Source organism: Hyla sarda, chromosome 4 (assembly GCF_029499605.1).
Source record: "Hyla sarda isolate aHylSar1 chromosome 4, aHylSar1.hap1, whole genome shotgun sequence".
NCBI classification, from domain to species: domain Eukaryota; kingdom Metazoa; phylum Chordata; class Amphibia; order Anura; family Hylidae; genus Hyla; species Hyla sarda.
Window position 1 is genome coordinate 118,628,302 of NC_079192.1, and position 20,277 is coordinate 118,648,578.

At 44.6% G+C, this 20,277-nt stretch overlaps 1 protein-coding gene across 1 annotated transcript; it reads left to right on the forward strand.

Moving 5' to 3' along the window:
- Positions 1 to 3,128: 3,128 nt before the first annotated feature.
- On the forward strand, positions 3,129 to 20,066 carry AEN (apoptosis enhancing nuclease). The gene is made up of 4 exons (XM_056569250.1): positions 3,129 to 3,371; positions 13,346 to 14,002; positions 15,078 to 15,278; positions 17,883 to 20,066. The coding sequence occupies exons 2-4, from the start codon at positions 13,358 to 13,360 to the stop codon at positions 18,084 to 18,086; spliced, it is 1,050 nt and encodes a 349-aa protein (XP_056425225.1). The 5' UTR covers positions 3,129 to 3,371; positions 13,346 to 13,357; the 3' UTR covers positions 18,087 to 20,066.
- Positions 20,067 to 20,277: the final 211 nt, after the last annotated feature.

Here is a 20,277-nt window from a genome sequence, read left to right on the forward strand (position 1 = left end):
GGGTATTTCTAATATAAAGGCCCTTCAAATATACTTCAAACCTGAACTGGTCCCTGAAAAATACCAATTTTGAAAATTTTGTGAAAAATTGGAAAATTGCTGCTGAACTTTGAAGCCCTCTGATGTCTTCCAAAAGTAAAAACATGTTAACTTTATGATGCAAATATAAAGTAGACATATTGTATATGTGAATCAATATATAGTTTATTTGGAATGTCTATTTTCCTTACAAGCAGAGAGCTTCAAAGTTAGAAAAATGCTAAATTTTCAAATTTTCAAATTTTTGATTTTTTCACCAAGAAATGATGCAAGTATCGACGAAAATTTACCACTACCATAAAGTAGAATATGTCACGAAAAAATAATCTCCGAATCAAATTTATAAGTAAAAACATCCCAGAGTTATTAATACTTAAAGTGACAGTGGTCAGATTTGCAAAAAAATGCTCCAGTCCTTAGGGTCATAATGGGCTCCGTCCCCAAGGGGTTAAATCCCGACGTCTCGACCAGCGTGATACTCGTGAGTACAGAGTGAGCATATGGAATAGTGACCGAAAAACCTCAGACGCGTTTTGGAAGTGGGGGGGGGGGGGGGGCACATATACTTGGAGTCTTGTGCTTTTAAAACCTTAGGAATGCTACTGTGTTGTATAGTATATCAGGTCAATATATATAACTTAACATGTGTGTATGTTTCAGCACAACTTCCAATAAATCTTGGTACACATTACTTATATGTCAACTAAATATATAGTAGAGTTACATTGACTCTTACCCACCCCTTTATGCGAGGGTGGGAGGTTTTGCCTAAAGCCCACTGCAAGTCTATCGGACTTCTGGTACATATCTGGTTTGCGTTAATTTTAGGCTGGAGCAGCAGAGCACCGATAACATCGATCAATGCTATGCTAAGGCATAGCATTGATCAGTGTATGCAATCAAAAGATTGCATGTAATAGTCCCTTATGGGGACTAAAAAAAAAGTTAATAAAAGTGAATTAACCCCTTCCTAATAAAAGTTTGAATCACCCCCCCCCCCATTTCCAATTTTTTAAATAAAATAATGGAATAAAAATAAAACTAATCATATGTGGTACCACTGCATGTGTAAATGTCTGAACTATTAAAATATACCGTAATGTCAGCTAAACCACACGGTCGATGGTGTATGCGTAAAAAAATAACAAATTTGAGGTCACTTCATATACTATAAAATATTTTATAAAAAGTGATCAAAAATTCCCATCACAGTAAAAAAAGGTACCGATAAAAACTATAGATCACAGCGCAAAAAATTAGCCCTCATATAGCCCAGTATGCAGAAAGATAAAGTTATAGGGGTCAGAAGAAGACAATTTTACACAAACTAATTTAAAGAATTAAAATAAAATAAAACCTACATAAATTGGGTAACCTTGTAACCGTATGGACCTACAGAATAAAGATGAGGTGTCATTTTTACCGAAAAGTGCACTGCATAGAAACAGAAGCCCCTAAAATTTACAAAATGGTGTTTTTTTTTCTCCAATTTCTCTCCATAAATATATATATTTTGGTTTTGCCATAGATTTTATTATTAAATGCTTGATGGCATTACATAGTACGATTGGTGACACAATAAAGAAGCCCTCATATGGTTCTTTAGGTGGAAAATTAAAAGCGTTATGATTTTTAAGAGGAGGAGGAAAACAGGACAGTGCAAAAATGAAAATTGGCCTGGTCCTTAATGACCACCAATTAATACATTTACGTCAGTGGCCGGCTCCCGTTATGTGGAGCTGAGCGCGCTTCATACCTGGTGGGTCCTGGTTGCTATCAGCAACCTGAACCCGCGACTGTGGCTAATACTGGACATCGCTGTTCTGGCTGATGTCCGGTATTAACCCTTTAGACACTGCGATCAATGTTGATTGCGGCATCTAAAATGGGAGAAAACACTTGCCGGTTAGCTCAGCGGGCTGTTCAGGACCGCAGCGGTGAAATAGCGGCGTCCCGAACAGCTGAGAGGACAGCGGGGGGATGCTTACCTTCCTCCTCACTGTCCGATCGGTGTTCTTTTGCTCCAAAGCCTGCCATGCAAGCTGGAGCAATCGAGCACATATAACACTGATCAATGCTATGCTATGGCTATGATCAGTATATGCAATCAAAGACTAAATAAAAAGTGTGAAAAAGGTATTTTTTTTTTTAAGTTAATAAATGTTAACCCCTTCAGTAATTAAAGTTTCAATCACCCCCCCCCCTTTTCCCCATTTAAAAAAAATATATATATGTAAAAAAATATATAAAAATAAACAAATGTGGTATCGCCACGTGCTTAAATGTACGAGCTATAAAAATATAATGTTAATTAAACCACACGGTCAATGGCGTACACATAAAAAAATTCCAAAGTCCAAAATTGCATATTTTTGGTCACTTTGTATACCCTAAAAAAAATGATATAAGGCGAATAAAAAGTCTCATCAAAACAAAAATGGTACTGAGAAGAATTTCAGATCACGGCACAAAAAATTAGCCCCCATACATCCCCGCATATGGAAAAATAAAAAGTTATAGGGGAGAGAAGATGACAATTTAGTAGTAAGTAGTAAAATAAAGTAGTAAAATTAAATAAAACCTATATAAATTAGGTATCCTTGTATCCGTATGAACCTACAGAATAAAAAAAAAAGCCCCCAAAAGTTACATAATGGCGTTTTTTTTATTTTGCCCCACAAATATTTTTTTTCTGGTTTCGCCATAAATTTTCTGGTGAAATGATTGATGTCGTTATAAAGTACAATTGGCGGCGCAAAAAAACAAGCGCTCATATGGGTCTGTAAGTACAAAATTGAAAGCGTTATGATTTTTAGGTGAGGAGGAAAATACGAAAGTGCAGAAAAACTGTGGTCCTTAAGGGGTTAAAGTCAAAAGGGGCTTATTAGTCACTGGTTCAGGGTAGCAGCCAATATAAACCTATTTTAGCTGGTAGGACCTATAGTTTACAGCCCTGTATAAAGTGAAGGTGACTTAAATGAAGATCTGTGATCTAAAGTTGTGCGGTAATCACTAGATTACGTCACCCGCTGACTCACTTCTGCCTACGCGAGACTCGCTTATCAGGTGACGTGCCGGGTCACGTGGTTTGACCGGCAAACGCAGTCCTGTGTGATGACGTCACGACGCTCGTCTTTCCTTCATATTCCGAATACAGTACTGATTTAACTGTTAGCCAATCAGAAACGCTTTGGGGGGCTGGACCTGTCGGAAGTGACCAATCACAAGCTCTCAGCCCAGGAACATGCCCGGACATGAGAGCGGAGAAGCCAGTACTGTAACACGTGGTGAGCGGCTGTAGTATCGGCCGGGGAGCGGTGGGCACTGGACAGGTAAGTGTGCAGGGGGCAGTATCAGTGTACGGGTCAGAGCCCCTCTAGAAGCCTGGGGGACCACCATCTGCCCATACATCTACTGACACATGCTGTGTAATCATTGGGCTCATATAGGGGATCAGAAGCACTAGGCAGCTGTCCACGGAGAAAATGGCATTTGGGATATTTTATAAAGAAGAATGCTGGGAGTTGTAGTTTTGCTAGAGACCACTCTTGTAGGGGATCTGCACATCACTCATGTGATTATCCCTCATGTGTGACTGTCTGCAGCCCCCTTCATATCCAATGGCTGACATCCCTGCTTTAAGGGGTTCTCCGGCGCTAAGACATCTTATCCCCTATCCAAAGGATAGGGGATAAGATACCTGATTGCGGGGGGTCCCACAGCTGTCACGCCCCCTCCCATAGGCTTGCATTGAGGGGGTGGAGTGTGATGTCACATGGGGGTGGGGCTGTGATGTCACAATGCTCTGGCCCCCGTGATCGCCAGTAATCAGATCCGGAGCGAACATTCTCCAGGGACTGATTATAACGGTGCTGTGTGCAAGATCACGGGGGTCCCCAGTGGTGGGACCCCTGCGATCACGCATCTTATCCCTATCCTTTCAATAGCGGATAAGATGCCTTAGCGCCAGAGTACCCCTTTAACCCCTTGGGGACCAAGCCCGTTTTGGCCACTTTTTGCTTTTGCACTTTTGTTTTTTCCTCCTCCCCTTCTAAAAATCATAACCCTTTAAATTTTGCACCTACAGACTCCTATAAGGGCCTCTTTGTTGCGTCACCAATTGTACTTTGTAATGATCTCACTTATTTTATAACATAATCTGCGGCGTAACAAGAAAACCTTATTTGTAGGGTAAAATAAAAAATTGGGGCTTCTGTTTCTAGGCAGTGCACTTTTCGGTAAAATTGACACCTTATCTTTATTCCGTAGTACCATACGATTACAAGGATACCCAATTTATTGAGGTTTTACTTTAACCTCCTGAGCGGTAATCCCGAGCGTTACTCGGGGTTAATTTTCCCTGCCAGGATCGGTAACCCAGAGTCACGCTCGGGGTAGAATTGCAGAGTTCCCGGCCGGGCTGCACGATATATCGCAAAAGCAATGCGATATAGCGATGCGGTCCCCGGGAAAACATGCGATTATGTGCTCTGGTCGGCTCCCGTTAAAAAATATTAATCCTTCCTGTACTTATTAGCTGCTGAATACTACAAAGGAAATTATTTTCTTTTTGGAATGCTCTCAGATGACATCACGAGCACAGTTCTCTCTGCTGATGTTATTATAATAAGAATAAAGCTTTATTTATTGTGGTCCTCAGTGGGATTTGAACCCAATCCCCAGCACTGCAAGTCAGCAGTGCTAACCACTGAGCCACCATGCTGCCCTTAGCATACATCTGCTATGCATGGTTGCTAAAATGGACAGAGATGTCAGCAGAGAGCACTGTGTTCGTGATGTCATCGGTGTTCCAAAAAGAAAGGAATTCCCTCTGTAGCATTCAGCAGCTAATAAGTACTGGAAGGATTAAGATTTTTTAATAGAAGTAATTTACAAATATGTTTAACTTTCTGCCACTAGTTGATTTGAAAGAAAAAAGCTTTTCACCGGAGTACCCCTTTAAAGGAGAACTCCAGACCATAAGAATTGTCACCCATAGTGCCAGCAGGAAAAAAAAATAAAGATGTACATACCTTCCTCCGCTCCCCCAGGGTCTCCGGTAACAGTCTCCGATCTCCGCCGCAATCCACTTCCTGGTGGTCGGATGAATCAGCCAATCGCCAGCCGCAGCGCGGTCCGACTCGGCCGGCAATAGGCTAAGCGGCAGTGTGACGTTTTCAGCCCCGGCCGCAGGTGTCGGTGTAGTGAAGAATTTTGTGTCCTGAAGCGTTTTCGCACTGCCGCTCAGCCTATCGCCGGCCAAGTCGGACCGCGCTGCGGCTGGTGATTGGCTGATTCATCCGACCACTGGCAACCAGGAAGTGGATCGCGGCGGAGACCGGAGCTGGTTACCGGAGGCCCCGGGGTAGTGGAGGAAGGTATGTACATCTTTATTTTTCTACTGCTGGCAGTATGGGGGACACTCTGGTACCTGCGGTTACGTTCTCCACGCTCTACTGCTTTGTGGCTGCAGTGTGATATCACCAGATATATTCAGTGTGATATATTCAGATGATATCGCCAGAACAAGGAGAATGCTTTATCAGGGGAAGTAACCACACGCACCCAGAACGGGCACACTCAGTATACTTTATTTTATTTTACAATCCTAGCAGGTTTTCATTCGCTGTTTAACTAAATCAGAATACCCCTTTAAATCGGAATACCCCAAACCACAGGCAGCATAAAACTAATGCAGGTAGGGTGATGCTGGGACTCCATAAAGTACTCTTATGCTTTGGCCCCTAGTCTTCAGGACAGGTCCCGGCTGCTGCTTTCTTCCCTACTAGCACAGCAGTAGTGACCGCCCCCTTGACTATTAACCCAGGTCTTGGCTGCCCGAGCGTGTCAGAGTAAGAGTGGAAAAGTGACTTCAGCATCTGTCATTTGAGAAACAGTTGTTACACGTTATCTCCGGTTAGGTCATAGAGAAATGATTACCACACTAATCATATCGGAGTGCCGTGTCTTAGCTATGAGGAGAACAGTGTGGAACTAATAGAAAGTATATAGCCTCCAATTCACAGACTGGTTATGACTGGCTTGATAAGGCTGGGTTCACATCACATTTTAGGTAATACAGGGCCGCATACAGCTGGGGGGGAGCTAAAGCCGGGCGCTCCCGTATACCTGCCGTACGTGGTCCGTATGTAATGTATTTCAATGAGCCGACCAAAGTGAAACACTTACTCCGGTCGGCTCATTTTTGCCCCGTATGCGGTTATCCCACCGTACCTGATCTTTTACACTGATTACTGCAAAGCCATAGCTTTGCGTTGATCAGTGTTATAGGTGGTCGATTGCTCAAGCCTGAATCTCACAGACGCGACGGAGACAGGTGAGGGGACCTCCGCTTGTGTGCTAGCTGATTGGGATATCCTGATTTTATCGCGATGGTTCCGATCAGCCCGACTGAGCTGCTGGGAAGCTTTTACTTTCATTTTAGATACGGCGATAAACTTTGATTGCCGCGTCTAAAGGGTTAATAGTGCTCGGCACAACGATCGGTGCCGCACGCTATTAGCCCAGGGTCCCGGTTATCATTAGCTGCCGGGACCGACCCGGTATGACGCGGGGTCACGGCGGGACCCTGCGTTACAGACCGGGCGCAGGGCTTACAGGTACGCCCTGTGTCCTTAAGAGGTTAAAAAGTTTGCTTTTTTTAATAGTTCAACAATGCATACAAAACAGCATGTAAAGAATAGTATCATATTGACCCACAGAATAAAGAGAACATGTCCGTTTTACCGTAAAGTGCACTAATTAAAACAAAAACCCAAAGGTTGCAAAATTGTGGTTTTCTTAATTTCCCACCATAAATAGAATATTTTTGGTTGCAAAGTACATCTTACAGTAAAATGGAAGATGTCATTATAAAGTACAATTGATTGTGCAAAAAAAAAAAAACCCTTATATAGGTCTGTGGGTGGAAATATAAAATATTTATGGCTCTCAGAAGAGGAAAAGTGAAAATTTCCTGTGTCCTTAAAAGGGTGGTCCGGCCAAGGACATCTTATCCTCTATCCAAAGAATAGGGGATAAGATGTCTAATTGCGCTGGGACACCACGCGATCTCCATGCAGCACCCCCATACCGGTTGCCCCCCCCCCCCCCCCCCCCCCCCGAATGAGTGAATTATCCGCCGCAGCGCGCTGTCCCCACATCGGGGAACTAATCATATTTGACCCACGAGCGCTATTCTGCTTACCCGCGCCCCCTACCCCCCCCCCCACCGAATTATCAGCACATATAATCTGTTCCCACATCATGTCACCCGTGTGTGCTCCTCTGCTCATCCTCATACGATTTGCGGGCCGCTGGCGCTAGAAATCTGTACTACAAATAACGCTGCAAAAATAAACAAAACAAACTTTAACTTACCTTCCGACGTGGTCGTCCTCATGGTCCCTCCGCTGAGGCCCTGAGGATGGGAACATCACAGAGTCGTTAGCCTATCACCGGCCGCAGCGATGTCCCGCCTCGCCCGCTGATAGGCTGAGCCCACTGTCTTGTAAGGAGCATACATGACAGCGCTCTCAGCCCATCACCGGCCGCAGCGATGTCCTGCCCCCGCCGATGATAGGCTTGCTCTGTGACTTTACCGTCCCAAGGTAACTGCAAGAGGACCACAGTGCAGGACAGTGAAGATGGTAGCAGAGCAACGGGGGAACATAGGCAGGTTAGTTAAAGTTTATTTTGTTTGATTTTGCAGCCCGGGAAATGTTATTTGTAGTACAGATTTCTAGCGCTGGCGGCCCGCAACTCAGGAGGATGAGCAGAGGAGCGCACGCGGGTGACATGATGTGGGGACAGCGCAGCTGATTAATTGTGAGGGGGGTGTTCGGAGAGAAGCGGCGCCCAGGTCACATGGGGGGGGGGGGGGGGGAATACCGTTGAATACCGTGAAACCGCCATCCCTTAAAGTAAATCACGTGATACATGTTTTTGCTCATACCGCCCAGCCCTATGCTCCAGTCTCGGAAACCTGTTACCAGAACTAGACGTGACGCCACTCCCCCTCATGATGTCATGTCACGCCCTCTCCATTCATGTCTAGACAAGAATGGAGGGGGCGTGTCGTGACCTCTTTTCTCCAGTCCCATCAAAACACACAGGTTTCTGAGACAGAGCAGCAGCCTCGCATAGAATGCAGATTCTGCATGGAGATCGCGGTGGGTCCCAGTGGCGGGCCCCCCATGATAAAATATCTTATCCCCCATCCTTTGGATAGGGGACAAGATGTATTTGGGTGGAGCACCCCTTTAAGGCCGAAATGGGCTGTGTCTTTAAGGAATTAAAAAGTACCTGTCACCAAATAAACTGTTCTAAACTAACTCAGGCTATGTTCCCTAACTACTCCTAACACCCCTCCCGCCTCCCCAGCTTTATAAAGCTCTGCATATTAACTTTTATTCTTGCTCACATAATGCTATCTCCCAGCAGAAAAAAGTGGGAGTTTCCCAGCAGGCATGACATCACTGAAGCCTTCTGGGGGACCATTTCTGCCCTCACATGGTTGCAGCGCTGTGATGAATAGAAGACCTCAGGCTCTGTGCATGTTTGAGGGAGGCTCTGTGCATGTTTCAGTGAGGGTCTTTGCAGCTTTCAGTGAGGCTCTTTGAAGCTGTCAATCAAGGTCAGTTTAGAGAAGCACTTCCTGAGTTTGGTCTCCTGCCAGGCTGGGATTAATTGCAGCAGGGAACAGAACAGAGCCACCTAGTGACCGTTTTTTCTATTACATTTTAAATTTGTTAATAATTTTAAAAGCAAGTGAATTGGAAAGTGTCTGCTAATTACACAAGGAACAAAGTTTTATTTGGTGACAAGTACTCTTTAAAAAGGCAGTGACTCTTTAAGAAATAAAGTAGCCCTGTTGAAGTCAGTAGGCTCTGTCTGTTTTCAAACAAGCACCACCATAACCTCCATGTTCCATTCCAGCTCACTGTGTGTCAGCACCTAGTACAGAACACGTTGTGTATGCTTAGCATTGTGATTCATTCACCTACAGAATTACTATAGTCGTAGATTCTATTAATAGCTTTAGAATCATCCCTGAGCTAGTACTAGTCAGAAAATAAAACTTAAGTATGTTTTGTTGTCCATACAAGGAGAACATCATCCAAAACCTGTACAGATTTTGTGAGCCAAACTTTGACCATCTCTGTGGAGCATAATCCATATAGCCATAATGTACAGTCACTGTGGGGGAGATGTACAAAACCTGTGCAGAGGAAAAGTTGACCAGTTGCCCATAGCAACCAATCAGATTGCTTCTTTTATTTTTGAAAAGGCCTTTGAAGCGATCTGATTGGTTACTATGGGCAACTGGTCAACTTCTTTGATAAATCTCCCCCTGTGATCTCATGTGAAAAAGTGCTAAGTGCTCATCAGTGTTGGCATTAACAAAATCTGTTTAACCCCTCATGGACACAGGGCATACAGGTACATCCTGGTACTTAAGGACCGGAACGAGATGCCTGCTGGGGGGTTCCTGAGCCCCCCCCAATCAATTTAGATCCGCGATTCTGTGTCAATTGGTGACCCGGGAAAAAAAGGGTGATAGGTGCCATCTGAGACGAGTTGTTACCTGAGGCCGGGGCCCAGGAGCGGAAGCAGCAGCGGCGGCGGCGGCAGGAGGATCCAGCCTGCTGTTGCTTAGCAACAACTCCCAGCATGCTCTTTGATTGTGCATGCTGGGGGTTGTAGTTACGCAACAGCTGGATGCACATTTTTTCTATGAAAAAGTACCTCCAGCTGTTGCAAAACTACAACTCCCAGCATGCACAAACTACTTAAAGGCACGCTGGGAGTTGCAGTATTGTGCCTCTAGCTGTTGCATAACTAAAAGACCCAGCATGCCCTTCGGCTGTAAGTGCATGCTGAGAGTTGTAGTTTTGCTACAGGTGAATGCGCACTGGTTGCGAAACACAGTCTGTTACCTGCACTGACAGACCGTACATGCTGGGAGTTGTAGTTTTGCAACAGCTGGAGGCACACTGGTTGCGAAACACTAAGTAACAAACTCTGTGTTATGCCTCCAGCTGTTGAATAACTACAACCCCCAGCATGCAAGGACAGCCAAAGGGCATGCTGGGAGTTAGTTTTGCAACAGCTGGAGGTTTGGCCCCCCCCCCCAATGGAAATTTCGCGCTGCAAGTTTGAGATCCAGCAAAGTTTCCACTGCAGTATAAACTCCCAGCGGGAAACTCGCTGTGAACCCCCGCCTGTGTGAATGTACCCTAAAAACACTACACTACACAAAATAAAGGGTAAAACACTACATATACACATGCCCATACACATCTGAGGCCTCAAATGCACATGGCGCTCCCTCACTTTGGAGCCCTGTTGTATTTCAAGGCAACAGTTTAGGGTCACATATGGGGTATTTCCATACTCGGTGGGGGGGGGAGATTGCCTAACAATTTTTTGGGGGCTTTTTCTCATTTTACCCCTTATGAAAAGGTAAAGTTGGGGTCTACTCCAGCATGTTGTTATAAAAAAAAAAAAAAAAATGTTTTTACACTAACTAAAAGACCCCCAAAATTTGTAACGCAATTTCTCCTGAGTACGGAAATACCCCATATGTGGATGTAAAATGCTCTGTGGGCACACAACAAGGCTCAGGAGTGAGAACGCACTATGTACATTTGAGGTGACTTGCACAGGGGTGGCTGATCGTTACAGCGGTTCTGACATAAGCCAAAAAAAAGACCCACATGTGACCCCATTTTGGAAACTACACCCCTCACAGAACGTAACAAGGGGTAAAGAGAGCCTTAACACCCCGCAGATGTTTGAAGAATTTTCGTTAAAGTTGGACATGAAAATGAAAAATTTGTCTTTGTTTCTTTAAAATGCTGGTGTTATCCTAAATCTTTAATTTTCACAAGGGGTAATAGGAAAACAGCCCCCCAAAATTTGTAATCCCACTTCTTCGGAGTATGGAAATACCCCATATGTGGTCTAAAGTGCTCTGCTGGTGCACTACAGGGCTCAGAAGAGAAGGAGCACCATTGGGCTTTTGGAGAGAGAATTTGGCTGGAATTGAAGGCCATGTGCATTTATAAAGCCCCCCATGGTGCCAGAACAGAGCCCCCCACCCACATGTGACCCCATTTTGGAACCTACACCCCTCACAGAATAAGGGGTGCAGTGAGCATTTACGCCCCAGAGGTGTCTGACAGATTTTTTGAACAATGGTCTGTGAAAATGAAAAATTTTATTTTTCATTTGCACAGCCCACTGTTCAAAAGATCTGTCAAACACCAGTGGGGTGTAAATGCTCACTGCACCCCTTATTAAATTCCATGAGGGGTGTAGTTTCCAAAATGGGGTCACATGTGGGGGGCCCTGACTTCCATTCCAAACAAATTCTCTCTCCAAAAGCTCAATGGCGCTCCTTTCCTGAGCATTGTAGCTCGCCCACAGAGCACTTCACATCCACCCATGGGATATTTCCATACTGGGGTTACAAATATGGGGGGGGGGGGGGCATTTTCTCCTTTTACCCCTTGTAAATTTGGGGGGGAAAAACTGCATTTTAGTGAAACAAAAAATAATTTTCATTTACACGTCTGACATTAGCGAAAAGTCGTCAAACACCTGTGTGGTGTTAAGGCTCACTGGACCCCTTGTTATGTTCCTTGAGGGGTGTAGTTTCCAAAATAGTGTGCCTTTTTTTTTTTTACGCTGTCATGGCACCATAGGGGCTTCCTAAATGTGACATGCCCCCGAAAAACCATTTCTGCAAAATTCACTCTCCAAAATCCCATTGTCGCTCCTTCTGAGCCCTCTACTGCGCCCACAGAGCACTTTACGTTCACAAATGAGGTATTTCCATACTCGAGAGAAATGAGGTTACACATTTTGGGGGGCTTTTACCCCTAGTAAAAATTCAAAAACTGGGTCTACAAGAACATTTTAGTGTAAAAAATTGAGATTTTGTATTTTCTCCTTCACTTTGCTGCTATTCCTGTGAAACACCTAAAGGGTTAACACACTTTCTAAATGTCATTTTGTATTTTTTATGAGGGGGTGCAGTTTTTATAATGGGGTCATATATGGTGTACTTCTAATATGAAGGCCCTTCAAATCCACTTAAAATCTGAACTGGTCCCTGAAAAATTCAGATTTTGAAAAATTTGGGTAAAAATTGGAAAATTGCTGCTGAACTTTGAAGCCCTATGATGTCTTCCAAACTTTGATGCAAACATAAAATAGACATATTGTATATGTCTATTTTCCTTACAAGCAGAGAGTTTCAAAGTTAGAAAGATGCAACATTTTCTAATTTTTCATGAAATTTGGGAATTTTTCACCAAGAAATAATGCAAGTATTGCTGAAAATGTACCACTGTTAAAGTATAAAGCTACAAAAAAAAAAGACAAGATGCCTGATCACGGGGGTCCTGCCATTGGAGACCCCCGTGATCTTGCATGCCGCACCCCGTTATAATCAGTCCCCGGAGCGTGTTCACTCCGGGTCTGATTACTGTCGATCACGGGGCCGGAGCATTGTGACGTCACGGCTCTGCCCCCGTGTGACGTCACGCTCCGCCCCCTCAATGCAACCCTATGGGAGGGGGCGTGACAGCTGTGGGACCCCCGCAATCAAGCATCTTATCCCCTATCCTTTGGATAGGGGATAAGATGTCTAAGCGCTGGAGTACCCCTTTAAAGGGTTAAATGGCGGGACATGAGCGGAGAAAAAAAAATACTGCAGATCTGTTTGTTTTCTTCCGCTCACCTCCCACAAAACAACAAAACCAGACAGACACCATTTAAACTTATTGGCTCCATTGTTTGTGTCTGGAACGGAATCTGTGATGGTGCTCTGATGTAGATGTGAACGAAGCCTAACATTAAAGAGGTACTCTGCCCCTAGACATCTTATCCAAAGATCCTCTCGTGATCTCCCTGCTGCACCTGGCATTCGTTTAGAGTGTCGGTTGCAGCACCAGAGGCTTGTTACGTCACGGCTGTGCCCCTCAATAGACTTGCATTAAGGGGGCATGACCGTGATATCACGAGTCTTTGCCCCGCATCGCCAGTCATCTGGCACAGAGCGAAGTTCGCCCCGTGGACCAGATGTCTAGTGTGCCGCAACAGAGATGGTGGGGTCCCCAGCGGCAGGACCCCTGCGATCAGACATCTGATCACCTATCCTTTGGCTAGGGGATAAGATGTCTAGGGGCGGAGTACCCCTTTAAGCCAAAAATAGGCCTGGAACCAAGAGGGAATGCTGTAATGTTGGTGAGCACTGCACCAGTATCATACAATTTTTATTTATTTATTTGTTCTTTAGCCTTTCTACGAAATGGAAAGCTTGACTTCCACTGGTCTCTTCCACGGCATTCCTCAAAGTAGTCCCTACATGAAAGCTCCTCAAACAGTTATACCTGGGCATGAACATAAAGATAGACGTGGCAGAAGGAGCAGAAAGCATCAGCGCTTCTTGTTACGCAAAGCTTTTCTACAGGAACGTGGTCTACTAAGAAAAAACAAATCTGAAAAACGCTCGTTCTCCATCCATGATGACTGTGGCTCTTCAGGTTGTCCACAGGGAGCTGAAGATATCCTGTCTGAAAAACTAGATGAGATCAATGCTACATTGGGTGCTTTGCCACCAAAAGCTACCATGTCCTCTGTATGTTCTCCTCCATGTGACTATGATAGTGGCTTGTCCATGGCAGGCAGCTCTCCGTCTAGTAGAGCTTCTTCACCTGTTTCCTGGCTAAAACCCGGCAAGTGTGTTGCTGTTGATTGTGAAATGGTTGGTACTGGTCCTGGTGGGAGGATCAGTGAGTTGGCGCGCTGCTCTGTGATCAACTATCGGGGAGATGTTATATATGATAAATATATTAAACCGGAGCTGCCAGTAATGGACTACAGGACACGCTGGAGTGGCATTACAAGAAAACATCTGAAAAATGCTATTTCATTCAAGACTGCTCAGAAAGAGGTAAATAATGCTTGTTCTTATAGAAAGTGTGCAGAGCCATATATAAGCTTGCGATCAATAGATTTCTCACCAAAACTCTATGCATTTATGCCATTGCAGTGTCTCTCACATATATAAACTAGCTCAAGTGCCATAAGTTTTTATACAAGGGATATACTTGAGTTTACATTAGAGGAGTGCTAGTTCTGACAACCCAAAGAACTCGTCTAGAGAATCGGGGAGCATTCTGCCACCACCGATCGTTAAATATAGCCAGAAGAAGTGCACCGCAGCATGCTTCACCCTAGTCTAATTGCAGTCAGGCTCCTTAGACTTGTAATGAAGCCCATTTCCTACAATCAGACTGACTGCGTGAGCAGTGACGCATGCTGCTGCGCGTTTCCGGCTAGATCTAGAGATCGGCTGGGTTCTCAGCACTGAAACCCCACTGATCATTTTTTGACATGTCTGTGTGACATGTCAAGTAATTATTATTTTTTTTTTTTTTTATATAATAGTAGCACTTAAAGGGGTACTCTGCCCCCTAGACATCTTATCCCCTATCCAAAGGATCTCCCTGCTGCACCTGGCGTTCATTTAGACTGTCTGGTGCAGCAGCGGAGGCTCGTAACTTCACAACCACGCCCCCTCAATGCAAGTCTATGGGAGGGGGCGTGACAGCCGCCACGCCCCCTCCCATAGACTTGCATTGAGGGGGCATGGCCATGAAATCATGAGCGAGGCGTGAGCATGATATGAGGAGCCTCTGCCCTGCATCGTCAATCATCCAGCACGGAGTGAAGTTAGCTCCATGCACTGGATGTCTGGGGTGCCACAGCCGAGATCATGGGGGTCCCCAGCGGTGGGACCCTTGCGATCAGACATCTTATCCCCTATCCTTTGGATAGGGGATAAGATGTCTGGGAGCGGAGTACCCCTTTAAATGCCAAATATTGACCATATTGTCATAGTCAGATCTTGATCACATACAGTACAATATTTGGACATTCTGTAGTTTGGCATTAATTTGGAAAGTTTGCTAAACACTCCTCTTTATATTTCTTCAACATTTTTTTTTGTCTTTTTGTTTTCTTAGATCCTGATGCTTCTCAAGGGTAAAAGAGTGATTGGACATGCACTACACAACGATTTCAGAGCTCTAAAATATTTGCATCCCTTGGTCCAAACTAGAGACACCAGTGAAATGACTTTACTTAACCACCTAGCAGGACTTCCACCAAATGCACAAGCTTCCTTGAAAACCTTAGCATTCAATATCCTCCAGAAAAGGATACAGGTAAAGATGGCAACAGCTAAGTGTGGGAAGGTGAATAAAAAAGGAATATTTCTCTTTAATGTTGGAATCTATCAAGACTTTTCTTTTTTTTTTTTTTTTTTTTTATCTCCAAGATTACATTTAATTTTTAGCAGGTTAGAGTCTATTCAGGGATATTGCACACAGGAATATACTACCTTTTTAAGAAGTTATCTGGTGAAAATTATCTTATCCCCTATCCACAGAATAGGGGATAAGTATCTGATTGAGAGGAGTAGTCTGACTGCTTGCATGTTTTAGCCCCCTAAAATAAAGGGCTAAAAAATAGTGTAAAAAAATAATAATAATAATAATTAAATAAATATATATAATATAAATATGCAAAGCAGCCCATTACATCACCTTTTCAGGTAATGTTCCCTGGTATCGGCTTAGCTCCTGTTAAGGAATATAGAAAGCTGATCGGGATTTTATACCAAGCCAGACTACTCCCAAAAGGGAAGTTTCTACCCATCTGCAGACAGCTGTTTCGTGGTTTTTGCTAGGTATCGACCGATTATCGGTATGGCCGACATTATCGGCCGATAATCACGATTTTGGGCATTATCGGCAGTTACCAAGCCGATAATGCCCCGCCCCCACTGCACCGCGACCGCCCCCCCCCTGACCCCCCGCACCGTGTCGCACCCCCCACCGTAGTGCTGGGCGGTATACCGGTATGAACCGGATACCGTTTTTTTTTTTTTTTTTTCTTCTCCCACGGTATGGATTTTTGCCCATACCGCTATACCGGTCGGGCCCCTCCCCCACCCTCCGAGTCAATAAAAAAAATTAAACTTGCCCGTAATGGGGGTGGTCCGGGCCATCCATCCTTCCTGTAGTGTCCGGCGGCATTCCGGGTGGAGGGTGAACCGGTCCGGGCTGTCCATCTCCAGGGGTCCTCTTCTCCACTCCGGGCAGGCTCCGGCCTAGTAAGCTGCATAGACGCTGCTACGCCGTGACATCAGGTGCGTCGCTGCGCAGGGGTGTCTATGCAGCGTTACTAGGCCGGAGCCTGCCCGGAGTGGAGAAGAGGACCCCTGGAGAAGGACAGCCCGGACCGGTTCATCCTCCCCTCGGAATGCCGCCGGACTCTACATGAAGAATGGATGGCCGGACCACCCTCCCCGGGAGGTCCCTGCAGCAACTGGGAAGCTGAGTCAGGGTTCTGGGATGGACAGGGATCTGTATAATATACTATACCTACAGTAGGCCCTCCAGCTGTTGCAAAACTACAACTCCCAGCGCATGCTGGGAGTAGTAGTTTTGCAACAGCTGGAGGCACCCCTAGGCGCGGCGGGGGGGAGCGGTGGCGGTGATAGGTCTCAGGACCCCTGGACAGGCAGGGGGAGAGAAGCGGGTGGAGGCGGCGGCCTATGGCACCGCAATAGCCACTGCAGTGCATTGATTTAAAGCGCCCGCTTTAAATCAATGATCTGCAGCGGTGTCGCAGGGTGATAAATAGCCGATAACTTTTATACCGGAATATCGGTATAAGTTATCGGCTATCGGCCCTAACCTCCACAGATTATCGGTATCAGCCCTAAAAAAATATCGGTCGATCCCTAGTTTTTGCCACTCGTCAGTACAGAGCAGGGTGATCTGGCTTGGCTGGGGTAAGAGGCCTGAGAGCAGCTAAAGGGGTTGAGTATTTACCTCAGGGTGAGGCCACCACTCCTGGTGTAACGGAGCTTCAGAAGGCCATTAAGCACTCCGCGGGCATTCTGGGTAGGGGAATATGGTGTGTGTGTGTGTGTGTGTGTGTGTGTGTGTGTGTGTAAAAATATATAATTTTTTTTTTTTTTTTTCATTAAATCATTAAAATAAAATAATGCAATAAGGAATAAAAATAATCATGTGGTACCGCCACGTGTGTAAATGTCTGAACTAAATAAAATATATTCTAGCTATACCACACGGTCGATGGCATACATGTAAAAAAAAAAAATGCCAAAGTCCAAAATTGTGCATTTTTGGTCACTTCATATAGCATAAAAATATTAAAAAGCGATCAAAAAGTCCCATCAAAACAAAAATGGTACCTATAAAAACTACAGATGACAGTGCAAAAAATGATCCCTCATACCACCCCATACATGGAAAAATAAAAGTTATAGGGGTCATAAGATGTAAATTTTAAACATACTAATTTTGATGCATGAAGTTTATAATTTTAAGTATTAAAATAAAGATAAGGTGTCATTTTTACCAAATATTGCATTGCTTAGAAACTGGAGCCCCCAAAAATTATGAAATGGTGTTTCATTTATAAAATTTTATTTATTTTTTTATTTCACCCCACAAATATTTTATTTTTTGTTTCGCCGCAGGTTATATTCTAAAATAAGTGATGTCATTGCAAAATACAATTGGTGACGCAAAAAACAAGCCCTTTTATGGGTCTGTAGGTGCAAAATTGAAAGCATTATGGTTTTTAGAAAGGAAGGAGGAAAAAGCGAAAATGCTAAAATGAATCCCTAAGGGGTTAAACAGATATAATTGTTATTAAAAATTATAGCTGGGAAATACATAAATAAGAGAACATCTAAGAATATGTTTAATCCTTTCTAACCTTTTGTTACGCAGGTTGGTGTGAAGGGCCACTCGTCAGTTGAAGACGCACAGACATGCATGGAGCTATATAAGTTGGTGGAGGAGCAGGTGGAACAAGATCTCCTGAGTAGCTCCCAGATGAGTGACTGCAGTAACGGAGATGAAGACTACACCACATGTAACCAGTACATGGATGATCAGTACTGGCCCTCTGATCTAAATGAAGACTGTAAATGAATGGACTAAGCTATTGGACTAGATTGACGACCTGTCACTATGCCTGACGTGTCTGTTTTAGTAGATAATAATATTAATGAGGAAATTATTGTATTCTGCATGGAATGACAATTCTGCATCTTTTGTTAGAACTCTGCGTAGTGCCATTCCTCTGTTAATCCTACTGGAAATTGATCATACACTGACAAGTGGGTGCTTCTAGTTAGAAGTGTGTCCCTATACTATCTTACAGTATCCAGTCAGGGGTGACTGTATTACACTGTCGGGACACACCCCTTTGACATAGGGATATTGTCCCACCCAGTTGTCAATTTGTGTATACATTTCTAAGAGGAATAACAGAGGAACAGCTTAACAAAGAACGCTAAGAGAAGATGATCCAAAATTGTTATAATATGGGGACCACAACGATTTACTAAAAGACAGGTCATCTTTAAGGATAGGGTCACACATGCCATTTTTTTACTGCCTTTGTGCTGCTGTGTATTTTCCTGCCAATTGAAGTCAATGGGTAACAAAACTGGCTTCCTATTTTCACTTCAATGGGTACGACAATGCATAAATAAGCAGCAAAATACGGCACATGTGACCCTACCCTAAAGGGAATCAATTACTTAGAAAATGCAGTCCAGTCTGTAGGCATCATGTTATAGATCAGGAAGAGCTGTTCAGAATGATATAGGGGGAGATTTATCAAAACGTGTACAGAGGAAAAGTTTACCAGTTGCCCATAGCAACCAATCAGATTGCTTCTTTTTTGAAAAGGCCTCTGCAATCTGATTGGTTGCTATGGGCAACTGGTCAATTTTTCCTCTGCTCAAGTTTTGATAAATCTCCCTCATATAGTTTTGTGGGGAAACTTACAGAATAACTTATCATGTATTCGTTTAATCTCTGCTCACTCAGGGCTAAGTAGTCATGTTGGCAGTGCTACCCAGTGATTTAACAGCTCTCTATGTGCTGACAGCTGTCAATCACTGAGTAGCCCCGCCCATTTGACTATTTAGTCCAGAATGAGCAGACGTTTACATGAGTAAATGACAAGTTATCTGGGAACCTTTTCCACAAAACTATATATCAATCTATTTAGCTCCTCCTGCTCAGTAACATAATGCAATAGCGCTTAAACAACACGCACTTTTTAGGCTAAAATTTTTAGCCTAAAGTCTACCTGCGTGTTATACACCGATAAGCCGCTGCAGTTCAATGATTTAAAGCGGGCGCTTTAAATCAATGAACTGCAGCGGCTTTGCAGGTGCAGAGACCTGCCGGCTTCTCTGCCCCTGCCTGTCCTGGGGTCTAGAGCCCTGCTGCCGGCCCTTCTCTCCCCCTGACTATCGGTGCCGATAGCCAGGGGGAGAGAAGCGGCGCCGGCAATCAGGGGGAGAGAAGGGGCAGCGGCACCCATTGCCGGCGCCGCTTCTCTCCCCTGGCTATTGGTGCCAGGAACGCGGACCCGACCCCGGCAACAGGTAATTATACAACCGGGGATGGGGGAGGCAGCGGCGCTGGCAATTGGTGCCGCTGCCCCGTTGCCTCCCCCTGGCTATCGGCGCCGCTGCCCCATTGCTGGTGCCGCTTCTCTCCCCCTGGCTATTGGCGCCGGCAATGGGGCGCCGACACCGATAGTCAGGGGGAGAGAACGGGCAGCGGTGCAGATAGCCAGCGGGAGGGAAGCGGCGGCAGCAGGGCTCTAGACCCCAGGAGGCAGGGGGAGTGAAGCAGGCAGCGACGGCCTCTCTCCCCCTGCCTTTCCTGGGGGTGCATCGGGGTATACGCATGCACACACACACCCTCATTTTACCAAGGATATTTGGGTAAAAAACTTTTTTTACCCAAATATCCTTGGTAAAGTGAGGGTTCGTGTTATAGGCCGGTGCGTGGTATACCCCGATAAATACGGTAATCAGTAATGATTGAAAAAATATTATTTAAAAAAATACAAATAAACTTCTCCCATAATAATAATAACAACAAAAAAATACACACATTTGGTTTACCAGGTGTAGAACTGTCTGAGCTTTTTAAATCTAACACTATTGATCCCTCATGGTGAATAGTATAAAAGGAGGGAGGCTGATGGTTTTTTTAATCACATCTCTGTCAACAAAATGTCTGATCTATATACCAGATTTTTTTTTTTTTATTATTGAAAAAAATTCTGAAATAATGGTTCGTTGCTGCCCTAGTT